Genomic DNA, 15,057 nt, shown 5'->3' on the forward strand with positions numbered 1-15,057 from the left:
ATGCCAAATGTTTGACTATTGAAACACCCACCCAGGATGCCCTGGGAAAAAGCTTAGAAAGGCTGCTAAGTCAAGTTTTACTACATATAAGCTAATGTCTCCCTATAAGCTAAAGCCATGCCCATTCATATAGACTAGAGCTGTCTCCTTGGTTCTGCCAGATGGCCTCTCCGTTTATGCATCTTAAACTAGCAAGGGCACTTAAGAGAAGTGGTTGTTCATATTTTCATAACTAATACCAAGTTTCTCTTAAAAAATCAGCATGGGATGGGAAGACAACTTTGCAATTGCACCAGACACTCTGCTTTCCACCCATCCTGCATGTAATCCCTGCGGCTCCCGAGACTGAAGAACAATTCCAGTTGAGGCCTTTTTTTCTGGTTTTGTGGCAGCTGCAGTTCCTGTTGCTCTGGAAACAATCTAATCTTCTATCTCCCAATTATTTCTAATGGCTGGATTAAGGTATTAACCACTTGTATTTGAAAACCCATCTTGGCTATACTCTCAGGACCATGTACAATGGGCAAGTGGATGGAAGATTTAATGTACAAAACTATAAGCATCTTTGACATTTATTTGAATGAAAACAACACTTAGCTCATTTAATATTTCAGCGATAACTTATTCTTAAAAGACAGATAGACACGCTTTAAGGGAACAAATGACAGGCGGTCCTTATATGAGGTCACACGTAGAACAGCATACAATGCCATACAGAGACATCCTGAGCAGGAAAGGGGACTTGGAAGGATAAGAAAACATTTGAAGGTCTCTTTCCCTTGGGCGAGACTATATTAGACTTCCACAACTCATGCATTTAATAAAAAACGTAAACACCAATTTTATTTAGGCTCAGCTTCAAACCAGTTATAAGGCATTAATTAGAAAAGTGGTATTAATTAGCAAAGTATATTGGAGGGGACGGGAAGGAAGGACAGAGGCAAGGGGTGGGCGCAGGGAGGAAGTGGGACGAATGCTGTTAGAGCGGGACTGCAGAACACGTCACAAAACAGAACGTGTGGATTGTTGAATGGAAAACTAAATTGCGCTGTAAACTTTTACTCAAATCACAATAAAAAAAATAAAATAATGGGATTGATTAAGAAAAAAAAAAAAAGCATATTTGACATTTGTTCCCCTTCTCTTACCTGATCGAAAAGTAAATAGGCCAAACAGTGTGCCCACTGGGATGAAGGAAAGATGGGTGACTTTGAAATACTCCTGACAATGATTTATTGGAATCCCTGATACCTTCTAACCAGTACAGAAACCAGAAGCCCAGGTCTATAAGCAATCGGTTCCTGCTTTGAAGAGGGTGGTTTGCAGGAGGAACTCCAGTAGGGGGCAGTCAAGTTACAGAGAAAAGTTTGCTTTGTAGGGAGTCTGGGAACCCAAGGGAGGGGACGCCAAGCTGCTGCCCCTCCAGAGGCTGTGCCAAGGGCCCGGGAGATATCATCACAAGCCACAGTGTGAAGGACACCCATAACCATTTCTGGCAATCTCATCTCTCTTGCTGTCAAAGCTGAAGAGAAGGCCAAGGTGCTGGGCACAAGGAACTAAGGGGCTGCAGAGGGGCTCGCTCCCACTCAGGTCTGAGTGGGAAGGCGGCACTCAAGACGCTGGGACCCCAAATGGTGATCCCGCACACAACAGAGCCCACGTCCTGCACTAGAGGCGGCGGTGCTGGAAAGCTTCTGCTTTGTGCCCTGTGGGACCACGACAGGGCCTTGGCATTCTACTCCCAGGGGAAAATGGGCCATCGTCTCAGGCTGAAGTCCTCGCACTTGAGAGCTGGAGGGAGCCCCGTCCACCCGCTCAGCACGAACTCACGGGCCCAGAGTCAGAGGCGCATCTGAGTGTGGCAGGAATAGCATGCACCCTGGGCACCACCGAGCAGTTTCTTGTAACCAGTTCAGCCTAATGTCCTTTCTTATGCAGGAGGACACAGAGGCCCAGGGCGCAAGTCCAGGGGAATGCCAGAAGAGGTGGGAATGACACACCAACGTGCCACAAATATGAAAGGTGCCTGACTGAGGCAAGGAGCTCTGGTTGCCCCGTACATAAGGCATGTGACTACTAACCAGAAGGTCAAAGGTTCAAATCTACCAGGTTGGTGGTTCAAACCTACCAGCTGCTCCATGGGAGGAAGACGAGGCAATCTACTTCTGTAAAGATTTACAGCCTACGAAACCCAATGAGGGTCGCCGTGAGTTGGAATCAACTCGATGGCAGTGGGTTTGTTTTTTGGTTTTCTGACGGAGGTAGCTGGACAAGAGGGGGCAGGCGTTGCCTCTGTTACCATCTAAACCACCAAAAACAAAAACAAAAAAAACAACAAACTCATTGCCACCGAGTCAGATCTGACTCAGAGAGACTCCTCCTTGGGTTTCTGAGGTGGTATCACTACGGAAGTAGATTGCCCAACCTTCCTTCCGAGGAGTGGCTGGTGGGTTTGAACTGCCAGCCTTCTGGTTAGCAGTCAAGTGCCTTAGGCACTATGGCACCAGACCTCCATCTTGAATTTGATGGTGCTAGTGGTGGGGTTGTGTCTTAGAGATGTCCCAGGCGCTCGTCACCCGTGCTGTGCCCTGCACAGAGTGACATGTCAGCCTGCCCCCAGAGGCAGGGCCCGGCCACTCAGATGATGGAACTCCACCTTCGAGTGACCTTGAGCCTTCCTGGGAGCTTGAGAGCAGATGAATGTTTAAACAACAGAATGTGTGTGTCTGATAACGGTCTAGGCTTTAACAGCATGATGGTAAAATATTTATCTTACTTTCTACAGCAAGCGTGCCATCAACCTGCAGCACACGGACACAGTGCAGAAGCACCAAGGTCTGCTCAGCTACAGCAAGCTGAACCACTCCTCGGTTTCAAAGAGTCATCAGCTAATGGGAAATGCAGACCCGCTGCCAACTGACCCGAGATCAGCTCTCTTGCCCAACAGGAAGGAGACAGCTACCGGAACACGATCGATGGTTTATGCCTCAGACCTGTGGTTCTTTTCTGAGCCACAGGGTCATGGGCTGTGAACCTTTCTCTGCTTTGGGTTCTTAAGAGGTTGTTTTGGCAAATTGGCCCACTCAAGTTAATATCCTTCTTGACCCTAAATAATCTCTGTTTTACCACAATCCCCAGTTCCCTCTTTGATAGATGGTCCCAAGTGTCTGCAGGGGTAGGGGCTGGGGGAGGAAAGGGGACTGACAGTAAATACTAAGTAAATGTTCCTCTGTAAAGACTAGGGAACCATGGTCCTGCTTGGGTTTTTCACAATGAGGTGGGGAGAAAGCCTGGTTATGGGAAGCCAGCAACCATGGAATTAGAAACTCATAGAAATGAAAGGCCCTCAAGACCACAGTCCTGGCTTTCCAGGGGAAGGAACTGGGAATGATGGAAGAATCAGGACTGAGCCTGGCTCAGGTCACCCCACTGAGCCTGTCTTCTTTCTCATCAGGGCTACCCCTCTCTTGGACCCCCAGGGGGCAGGTGGAAGGAAGGAAGGAGCAGAAGGGGTTGGGAGGCTGAGGAGGGCACAGGGACACTGCACAGCAATGAGGTGGGTCTGTCACTTTTGCTCCCAGGCTATCTGTGCAAGGTAGCACTGTGACTTGGTGACTGAGGGCCTGAGTGAGCATGTGCAGGTGGCGGGGGGGAGAGGGGCTCTGTCCCTCAGCAGGAAATGACAATAGGGGACAAGCAGTTAGGAGATCCAGGAAGTAGCAGCACATGGCCACCCATAACTCACCGTCCCCATTTTCTGTATATGAATATGGTGTGGACAATAGAGACAGGCCCACAGTACCACGATGCAAGAACCCCACCACTCCCTTCAGCAGAGATTATTTTTCGACCTCCAAAGAGACAGCTTTATTCCAAATAAAATTAGAAATTGTGTCCCTCCATTTTCTTTCTTTTTATGTAAAATCACAACTCTTTCTCAGGAGAAAGTCTCTCTCCGTAAACGCAATAGTGTGGGCCTTGTGGATCAGTGCACCTTGTCTTACCTAGGCCGTGATGAGCAAGTGTGTTCTCCTGTGTTTGAGTGGATCTGGCTTTGGATTTATCATCTGCGTGGAAGCCCAGGAAGAGCCTGCTGAACCCACTGCGGCTGCCTCTGAAACTACTTACTCCCTAAGAGAAAAGCCAGGTCGGTTCCAGGTGATAGATTTAGAAGAATGAAGAGGTAATTTCCTTAACTGCACACGATTAGAGTCTAGGTAAGAATGATGATCCACACATTCTCGCCCAAACTTCAAGTCAGTTCCTCCTCCTCACTCCGATAAGTTACCAGGACCTTGTGTGGCCCTTCTGAGATCTGGTGACACACTAACACAAGGCAGGGTCATGAAGGGGGCTGAGGGGTGTCTCTTCTCCCTGAGCACCCTCTCTGGCTACCACGTGCTGGCAATCGGCAGACATAAAACACACTCCTCTAAGAAACCAAACCAGCTGTGGTTGAGTCAACCCTGACTTATTGGGACTCCACGTGTCAGAGAGGAACTGCGTCCCACAGGGTTTTCAAAGGCTGCCCTTTCTGAAGCAGCTTCCCAGGCCTTTCCTCTGACGTGCCTCTGGATGGATTGAACTTCTCACCAGCCGAGCACGTTAACCACTGCATCACCCAGGGCCTCCTAAATTCCTCTAAGACTGTGTCCGAAAGAGACGGTTAAAGAGAAAACTGACGGAAAGCTACTCTCTCATCTACAAATCGTTCCGCAGATACCCTACAATTCAAAGATTTGAGTTTGGTTGTTTTGGGCTCTCCCCTTGCTAATACTCAATGCCATCGAGCCGAGTGTTTCGCGTGGTGACCCCACATGTTACAGAGTAGAACTGAGCAACACAGGGTTTACTGGGCTGTTATCGTTACGGAAGCAGGTCACCAGGCCTTTCTTCCATGGCGGGGTGGGTGGGTTCAGACCACCAATCCTTTAGGTTAGCAGCCGGTCACCAACCGCTCATGCCACGGGGGGACCTCATTCCTTGCTAGAGACGCTTTACTAGAAACAAACTCTCGGGAGGCCATCCTGATTATGTTCTTGTCATTGAAGCCGTCAAGGAGAACTAGACGCAGATTCAAAATCACAGAGGAGGTCACTTTATTGGCTGTCCACAGGGAGGCGGAGACTCCGTGGTGGGTGTGGCACAACACAAAGACCTTAGCTAAACAGAAGGTTGATTGATAGTAAGCATGACCAATGCCCAGGAGCCCTTGGAAGCCTAGGCCCCACCTCTCCATGAATAATGAAGCTGTGCGAGTTGACAAGTGACTGCATGGTCCATTAGTCTCAGTGTGCTGCACTGTCTTCCAGTCAAACAGCACTTGGATAGTTACAACATGAAAAAAAAACCAAACCCCAAAGAACAGCATTTCCTTTTAATACCAACATCACTGTAGCACTTACTGTAGCTGGCATGCAAATCCACAGCTGGTCTGTTTTTTCCCTTTAGTGATTTCTTTTTAAATTAACAAATGGAATGACAATTGTCTACTGCAAGTATTAGTAGCATAACACGTAAGTGCATTTCCACCCGGCTGCAAGTATCGTAAACCCCGCACGTTGTCTCAAGAATGGTGCTCAGACAGCACAACTTCCAGACTTGGGTTCCGCCTACTGGAGGCGCTGTCCTGCCTTTGCCCACCCTTCATATCCACGACGCCCGAAAACAGTGCTTCTCTGCTGTCATTCTTACAAAGCGGTCAGGGTGGGGAAGAAAATGCCCATCCAACAACACTGCTGAGAGGCACCCAGTCTGCCCCCTGCCCAGCCCTCAGACCTACATCAGTCTGCTCTGACCCCAGGACCTGGCGTTGACACCTGCACTTGACAGGTGGGAGTCTCCGCGGGTCGTCACAGCAACGCTGCTGTCCCGACCGTCCCTCTGTCTCCGTCCTCCGCCTGGTGCCCCAGGAGCGGGGCCAAGGAGGGTCACACGGAGCTGAGCTTGACCAGGCCGCGCACAGAGTCCTCGTGCAGGGAGTCCTGGCTGGCCAGGCCCAGCGTGTGCACCGTGCGGCTGTGGGTCAGCGGGCTCCCGGCCGCCAGCATCCGGGGTGGGGAGGGCGCCTCCTCGGGTGTCAGGAACTGGTGGCCTACGTGCTCCTCCCTGAGGGGCAGCACGTCAGTGAGCGCGGCCTCCGAGGACAGGTTGGGCATGGAGGAGGGCGGCGTGGGCTGGCCCAGAGTGAGGCTGGCGCACGGCGTGCCCAGGCCGGCCTTCCCCGGCAGGTGCAGCTCTTCACTGGTGAGGCTGGGCTCGCTCTGCAGCAGGGGCGTGGCCGCGGCCTGCAAAACGAATTTGGTGCTCTGAATGCACTGGTCTTGGTCACACTGGAGGCGGTGGGAGGCAGCAGAGAGAAGATGGGGGGGGGAGGACGGAGGGGGAGGGGGGAGGGCGAGAAGAGAAAGGCTCGTTAGTGGTACCTGGTCAGGCGGGTGGCCCAGAGCATGCCCAAGCAGCAGCTGTTGTTTGGGGGTAAACCCAGCACCCAGCACCCAGCACCCAGCACTTCTGTACAGAGCCCCTGCTGGTGCACTTGACTAGCAGCTGAAAGGCTGATGGTTCGATCCCACCCAGGGGTGTCCTGGAAGACAGGCCTGGCAATCTGCTTACTGGGCAGATCCACTCTCTACACATGGAGTCCCTATGAGTGGGAATCAATGAGATGGCATCACGTACACAACCTAGACTACTGTGTCACCATAAGTACCTGTTTGCATCCAGGAACATCACGTAGGCACAGGATAGAATGGCCCTGGCCCTTGTGTGCAGAGAGGACGTGACTGAAAAACAATCCCTGGGACAGTCACAGGCTTGCAACACCTACACCTTGACATCTGAGGTGGCCCTGCCTACCTCTTTGCTGTAAAAACCACAGGAGCAACAGAAGCCCCCGAGAGTCTGCTCAGACGGTTGTATAGAAGCCCTAGAACCAATCAACCACCTGGTGCTAATTTTCCATCCGCTTCAATGACCACTCATTGAGCTCCGATGGTTTGCCTTTAACCATGGACAACAACGCTGACATTTTAAGATACCTCCTTTCCTTCCAAACGTCCTTGGAACAGATTACATCTTGAAACCACATTTCTAGAGCCTGGAGCCTGGAGCTCTCAGCTTTGCAGACCCTTCCTTGAACTATGGGCCAGCTTCAGAACAGCTAGAGAAGTGCATGACCCGGAGGCCTCCCTCCACTGGGAGACTGGTTCACAGACCAGCCCTCCACGCAGCTGCCGTCCTGGGTGACTGGCTTTTTTTTTTTTTTTTTTAAATACTATTTTGTGGTGTCTTTGGCAAAAAGTTTACACAACAAGTTAAGGTTGTCATTGAACAGTTCCTACACAAATAGTTCGGTGACACTGGTTACATTTTTCACAGGGTGTCACCATTCTCATTTCTCTGGTGACTTACTCTGCTTCCAGGGCTCTAGTTTCATGCCCTCCTGTCTTCTCATGTTCGCTGTAGAGAACTGTTGACCATCACTCTCGTGGAGATGGCTTTTCATCAAGGCACACAGTACTCACGGGTGACAGTTAGTCGTTTTTATGAACTAACCTGTTACTTGGCTAAAAGGTGACCTTGGGGTAGTTTCGGTCCAAGGGTTATGCACTATCTCAGGACGGTAATCCCGGGGACAGGTCCAGTAAGTCTGGACTTTGAGTTCTGTTCCACATTTCCCCCCACTCTGTAAGGATTCTGGGTGACCGACTCTGGTTTCCAGCCTTCCCTGCTGACGTCCTCCCTCCCTGGGTCCCTTCTGTCCACATGAGCCCCCAGCTTCAAGGAAGCAGGAAACGGCGAATGAGATTTGCTCATCTCTGTTGACTTAAAGAAAATCCTTCTATTGAAAACGAATCGGCAAATTCTATTGTAGGAAGGTTGGGCAATCTACTTCCGTAGCGATACCACCTCGGAAACCCAAGGAGGGGTGGCTGAGTCGGGGCTGACTCAACGGCACATAACAACAACAGCATTGTAGGGATCAGCCCAGGTACCTCCTAGCAGCTCTTACAGACTCACTGAAAAATGTGATGCTATGGTTGGAAGGAATCCCCAGTGGTGTGAATGGCTAACACACTCGGCCACTAATGGAGGGTCGAGTCCACCCAGAGGCACCTTTTCTTCTGAAAAAAAAACAGCCACTGAAAACCCTACAAAGGACAATTCTACCCCATCACACATAGGGTCACCGTGAGTTGGCGTGTGGCTACCAGTGAAACAGCTGGAGGAGCTCCTCGAGTGACGTGTGAGCCACAGGGAAGAAGGGGGCTCTTCCCTCTCTCCCCCCTTCCCCTCCTCTCTTGTCTATTCCCTCCTTTACTCCCACTCCATCAATTCCCTTTCACTCCTGCCTGATTACTTCTTTCCCAGAGTGCTCATGGGCGCCCTCCAGAATCTTCTGGAAGGAAGTGACTGCCAACAATGGTCAGTTAAGTTCCTTACAGCTCATGTGCCCTGGGTAGATGTGAAGGCTGATGGGCCTTCAGAGTGAGCTACCAGCATCACCGCTGACTTCGGGATAATGTGTCCCTAGAGGCAGAGCTACTACAAAGCTAATGAAGTTTCCACCACCTGTCTGTCAGCCTGTCGTACTGTGGTGGCTTCTGTGTTGTGGTGATGCTGGAAGTGACACCAAATCTCAGCAGGGTCACCCATGGTGGACAGGTCCCAGTGCGGCTTCCACACCAAGACAGACGAGGAAGAAAGGCCTGGTGACCTGCTTCCCCAAATTAGCCAATGAGAACCTAGGGGTCACAGCAGAACGTCGTGCGATAAAGTTTTGGAAGATGAGGCCCTAGGTTGGAGAGCACTCGGAGTCCACGGTGGCCACCACCATGGGCTCATGCATGCCAACAAGCGCCAAGATGGACCGGGCAACGTTCTGTTCTGTCGTACCTGAGGCCTCCACGAGTCGTAGCCAACTCGACTCAATGGCAGCTACCACCACCACCAACGAAGCTCACTCCTCAGGGCCCCTCATCTGCACCGCCCTTCGTAGACCTTGTTCTTAACATACTGCTTTCCCTCAAAGACTCCTCCCACCAATTCTGTAAGGCTCAGGCCCCGCCCACCTGGATCCACGCCTGCGCATACTGGCTTTGCCACGGCCAAACTCAGGATGTGTTAAACCTAGAACCGACACTGCGCTCAGCCTCACGGGCCAGGACCCCGTGGAAAATGCCCTTCTAGTTTGTCAAGGGTAAAGCTTAAGGGCTTAATTAGGAGAAAGAAAAAAATTTGGCCTAGCTTTGGTAGCATAGTGCCTAAGGCACTTGACTGCTAACCAGAAGGCTGGTGGTTCAAACCCACCAGCCAGCCACTCCTCGGAAGTCAAGTTGGGCAGTCTACTTCCGTAGTGATACTGCCTCAGAAACCCAAGGAGGGGTTGCTATGAGTCGGTCCGGTTTGACAGCACATAACAAGAACAACAACAAGAAGCTATAAATTAAAAAAAAATCTGTCTAGAAGTCACATGGAAGTCTTTTTTAAATGACTGTTATCTGACTTTCAGCCCCTCTTCACTGATTTGTTTAAACATCTTAAAAGATGACTGTCCAAGTATAGTTATATTTTCCCTGTTACCGAGTGTGCTTTCAGATTAATAACTCACATATTTAAAATCTTTGATCCTCTTGTTCCCACAGTTCACCTCCTGGCAGTGACACAACTGAGCAGTCATTGGGACCTTCCCCTACATGTCTCAATCCTGCTCTCATCTCCTAAAACTGACATCAATCTGCCACATACAAATGGATTTCCATCCAGAAGGACAAGCCCATTTGGGGTCACCCAGAGCCCAGGCTTTTTTCCACGGGGAAGCTTCCATATGAATCTCATGCTGTCCCACCACACAGAACCCTGAATCGGGAGACTGGAATTCTATCAGATTCCAACCAAGGACAAGGCAATGATCCATCCAGCGAGTTTGCAATTCTATGTTAACTTTGCGTGTTTCGGTCATCTCCTTCTTATAAAAAATCAGACAGATATCAAATGATTTGGGGAGATCTGGGAGAAAATTAAAACAAAAAAAACGGGGGAGGTGTCAGAGCTTTTCCTCATTTCCCACTTTCCCAAGTTCCCAGGAGGGTGAGCTGATGAACCTTGTGGCTGCCAATCTCATTTGAGACCCTCATGGGAGAAACAGCCACTATGTCATGATGACTACAGAGGTTACACCAGAGACCTGGTAATACAATGGGGAAGCACTGGGCTGTTAACCAAAGAGCTGGCAGTTTGAACCCATCAGTCGCACCACAGGACAGGAGAGGAACGTGACAGTCTGTGTCCATAAAGATTTACAGCCGTTGAAACCCTACGGGCAGTTCCCCTCTGTTTTCTAGGGGTGCTGTGAGTCAGAATCGACTCTGTGGCAATGGGTTTGGTTTTTGGTCTGGTAGACAAGGCCTACAAGCAACATTCTCATGCTACCTCTTTTGACCTTTGTTTCTAATTTTTTAAATTGTTATTTGGGTGAAAACTTACAAAGCAAATTGGTTTTCCATTCAACAATGCACACACATTCTACTTTGTGACATTTGTTACGATCCCTGTAATGCAACAGTATTCTTTCCACTTCCTCCCCAGGTCCACCACTTCCCTTCCTCCTTCCTTCCCACCCCTCCCACCTTCCTAGCTCTACCACCGAACACACGCTGTCCTCTTGATCTCATGGTTGATTGCTGTCATGAGTACATATCCTTCTGGTCTACCACTGTTCATCTTACACGACTGTCTATTGCTGGGCTGAAAGTGGAGCCACAGGGGTTGAGTTCAGTTCCCATCTAAGGGCCATAACCTTGGGGATTTCACCAGTCTTCATCAGACCAGGAAACCTTTTTTTTTTTTTTTATGATTTTGGGTTTTGTTCCACATTTTTCTCCCACTCTATCTGGGACCCCCTACTGTGATTCCTTTCAGAGTGGTTGGCAGTGGTAGCCAACTACCAGCTGGCTCTTCTGGTCTCAGGGTCATGGAGGCTGGGGTCCAAGTGGACCAGTTGTGCCCCTTGCATCTTTGATTTTCTTCACTCTTCTGTTCTGGCTGGGAGAGACCAACGGATGCACCTTAGAGGGCTGCTCACACGCTTATAAGACCCCAGTGTCCACTCACCAAAGTAGGATGTGCAACACTGTCTCTGTGGACTATGTTGTGCCAACTGGCCTGAGTGTCCGCCGAGACTATGGGCCTGAGCCCCCAGGCCCAGCAACTCATCCTCTCAAGGTGCTTGGTGATGACTAAGACGCTGTCATCTTTGCACCCTGTATGCTCTACTCCCTTCATGGGTATATTTGCAGCAGCACAAGTACATAGGTAGAGACAGCCTTTGTTAAACCCATACATATCCAGGGTGTAGCCCCATTCATGTTCCCACTCCTGTTAAGCTAGAGTGTCTATGTATCCACGTGTAAATTATTGTCATGACAGTTACTGCAGGATTGCATATGTAACAGCATTCATCTTTATTGCCTTGAATTAGAACTGTTGCTTCTAATTCTACTTTCCCATTTCTTGTTGATGTTTGTACTCAATTTTCTTTCTCTCATGGCCTCTGTTCTCTCCTCCCCTCCCATTCTCTTATTTTCTTCTTCTCTCCTCCCTGGAGTTGGGTCTCCCTCCAGCCCCCCACATTCCTGGCTTTTCCCTTGACCACCAACAGAGGGAGCCGTTAGGGCTCATTGTCCTGCCTTGCGACCTGGTGGCAGGGCTTGAATTCCAGCCCTGACACACTGGGCGGACTGACAGTCACAGGAGGTGCAGGCCTCTCCCATGATCACCTCATGCTGCTCTCTGAAAACGCCGCTGCGAGAACTTCCTCTCTGCTCCTGCAGAATGTCAGATGAAACGGATCACGCTGGAAAACATTATTCGCCCCTCCTCGATTGCTCGTCTGGAATAAACCTAGTGCATGGATTACATGCTGCTGAGAGCAACGCCGCGATTTGTCCGCACGGCCCTCACGGACAGAGCGAACGGAACGACCTCTGTACTTTGCTCCAGCCCTGTCACTGGTACTGAGAGGGGGGCCTTGGTCATCTCTGCCGGCGCCGATGGCCTGTCCGTCCTTCCGCGAAGGCTCGCTCTCGCTCCAGACCAGCACAGACGGCCAAGGCTGCTCCGGTGCAGACACGGGCGCAGGAGGCCTGCCTCACTTCACTGGGTCATTCCCGTTTGCTAGGATAGCTTTTCTGCTGTGTTTGATTTTTCAGAGGATTCCTGGAGAGTATTGCAGGACTGCTTTCCTCAATGAAGCACCTGCTGGTTTAGTCCTGTCCTGACACTAGATTGAGGGCATATAAATTATCAGGTTAGGTAAACATGGTAAACGATTTTTTTAAAAAATGTTCCATCAACTCCAGGCCATGTTACTATCTCTGCGCTGAGAACCATGGTCTCAGAGGAGCTTCAGTTACAAGGATCAGCTATTTAATAAACTGTGACCCAGATGACTTACAGAACTTGAATCATTTGGTGGTGCAAATGGTTACCGTGCTTATCTACAGACAGAAAGGTTGGACGTTCAAGTCCACCCAGAGGGGGCTCAGAAGAAAGGCCTGGCAATCTCCTTCTGAAAACCAACCACTGAAAACTCTTTGGAGCCCAGTTCTGCTTTGACACACAGGGCACCAGGAGTCGGAAAAGACTGCGTGCAACTGACAACAACAAATCATTTGTCAATCAAGTGAGATGTACACACTGAAAACTGGGCCCTGACTGGGTGGCATGGCTGTGCACACATGCCAGTCCACACACACCTGTCCGTCTATAGGAAGAACTGCAGTGCCAGGTCACAGCCATATCAAGTCATGGGCAGTGCTAGGTCATAGCCACATCCACTCATGAAGGAAACAGGCATTTTGTAAATACAATCTTCACCAAGCAGTGGGACGCTATTCTAGTCTGGCCTCCCAGGAGTTCATAGAAGCACAGGCAACAAAAGCTAGACTTGGGGTCACATGCACCCTTTTAATGCCCCTTTGTCACTTTATTACAGCTCTAGCATATCTGGTCTATGCATAGGTTCCTCACGAGTCCAATTAAGTGTTCTGGAATTCCCATTCTTTTCATCGTTGTCCATAATTTGTTACAATCTACACAATTAAATGCTTTCGCATAGTCAATAAAGCACAAGTAAACATCTTTCTGGTATATGTATACAGACTAGGAGCTGTCATTTGAACAGAACAAGGGGACACTGCATGGTTTAAAATCAGGAAAGCAGTGTGTCAGGGTTGTATCCTTTCCCCACACTTATTCCATCTGTATGCTGAGTAATAATCCAAGAAGCTGGACCATATGAAGAAGAACATGGCATCAGGATTGGAGGAAGACTCATTAACAACCTGAGATACGCACATAACACAACTTTGCTGAAAGTGAGGATGACTCGAAACACTTACTGATGAAGATTAAAGACTGCAGTCTGCAGTATGGATTCCACCTCAACCTAAAGAAAACAAAAATCCTCACAACTGGACCAATAAGCAGCATCATGATAAATGGAGAAAAGACGGAAGTTGTCAAAGATTTAATATTACTTGGTTCCATAATTAACACCAACAGAAGCAGCAGTCAAGACATTAGATGACACAGCAGATATAAATCTGCTGCAAAAGAGCTCTTTAGAGTGCTCAAGAGTAAAAATGTCTCTTTGAAGACTAAGGTGTGCCTAAGCCATGGTATTTTCAATTGCTTCATACCCATGTGAGAGATGGACAATAAATAAGGAAGACCAAAGAAGAATTGATGCTTTTGAGCTGTGGTGTTGGTGAAGAATACTGAAAATACCATGGACGGCCAGAAGAACTAAGAAATCTGTCTTGGAAGGAGTGCAGCTGGAATGCTCCTCGGAAGTGAGAATGGCCAGACTTCCTCTCACCTACTTTGGTCATGTTGTCAGAAGGGACCATTCTCTAGAGAAGGATATCATGCTTGGTAAAGTGGAAGGTCAACGAAAAACAGGAAGGCCCTCAACAGGATGGACTGACCAATGGCTGCAACGATCGGCTCAAGTCTAGCAAGGACTGTGAGGCTGGCGCAGGACCAGCAGTGTTTCGTTCTGTTGTACACGGGGTCGCTATGAGTCGGAGATGACTCGATGGGACCTAACAACAACAATAGCATATCTGGGAATTTGCAGTAGAGGGAAGATTACATGGGTACTAAGTACCTCCCCACCACCACCATTTAGTAAATTATTGGTGAATTTTCCTATGTCTGAGATAATAAATAAGCCCTCAGCAGGTATTTTAATGTCCATAATCAACATTTATCTTATTCTGCCGTCCTGAAATATCAGGGCATTTAACTAAGACTTATAAAGCTTTTACCTCTCATTTCTAAAGTACTGCATGTTTCCCTAGGAATGCTTTTCCTATCATTCAGGAAATACCTTTCTGATCTGAACACTGGTCCTAACAAAAAATGATGGCACAAATTGGACCAAAGACCCCTAGGACCACTCTCCCTCCAGGGTTTCTCTCCTCTGCAAAGGAACAAGGTGAGTCTGGTGCTATGAAGCTCAATGTGTTTTCCTTCAAGGCAGGCCCTGGGATGGTTTTAGGTCACAGTAATCAGGTCCCATGGCTAATTCAGTATTAATTTTTGGTAGCAAAAACAGAAACCAACAACAACAACAAAAACACCCAAAACCCAACCCAGCTGCTGCCCAGTCAATTCCAGCTCGTGGTGACTCCTTGTGTTGCAGAGCAGGCTTGTGCCCCATAGGATTTTCATGGCTGTGACCTTCAGGAAGCAGCCATTTCCTCTGAGGTGCCTCTGGGTGGGTTTGAACCATCAACCCTTTAATCAATAGCACAGCACTGAACAATCTGAGCCAACCAGGGACTCTTCAGGGTTGGCACCATGCTAGCAGAAACGTGTCCCTGGGCATCTAGTCAGCATCGTGTGCACCATGTTCTCTAATATGGGCTCAAAGAAAGATGGATTAATGAAAGAGGACTAGTTCTTCCCCTGTAAACAGCTACAAAACTGCCCAAAATATATGAGGCAAACAATTTCAAGTAGTGCAGAAGAGACAACAAGACTGTAGTC

The 15,057-nt window shown here is 49.1% G+C and overlaps 1 protein-coding gene across 1 annotated transcript in view; it reads right to left on the reverse strand.

The window, feature by feature from the left end:
* Nucleotides 1-5,930: 5,930 nt before the first annotated feature.
* The window catches only part of ZDHHC14 (zinc finger DHHC-type palmitoyltransferase 14), a 381,727-nt gene continuing 372,600 nt past the window's right edge, over nucleotides 5,931-15,057 (reverse strand). Inside the window, exon 9 of the mRNA XM_007953739.2 lies at nucleotides 5,931-6,332. Coding sequence (XP_007951930.1) covers nucleotides 5,931-6,332 — 402 coding nt within the window. The remainder of the gene's footprint in view (nucleotides 6,333-15,057) is intronic.

The sequence above is a fragment of the Orycteropus afer genome, unplaced genomic scaffold, assembly GCF_000298275.1.
Source record: "Orycteropus afer afer isolate SDZICR_OR568_19922 unplaced genomic scaffold, OryAfe1.0 scaffold00407, whole genome shotgun sequence".
NCBI lineage: Eukaryota > Metazoa > Chordata > Mammalia > Tubulidentata > Orycteropodidae > Orycteropus > Orycteropus afer.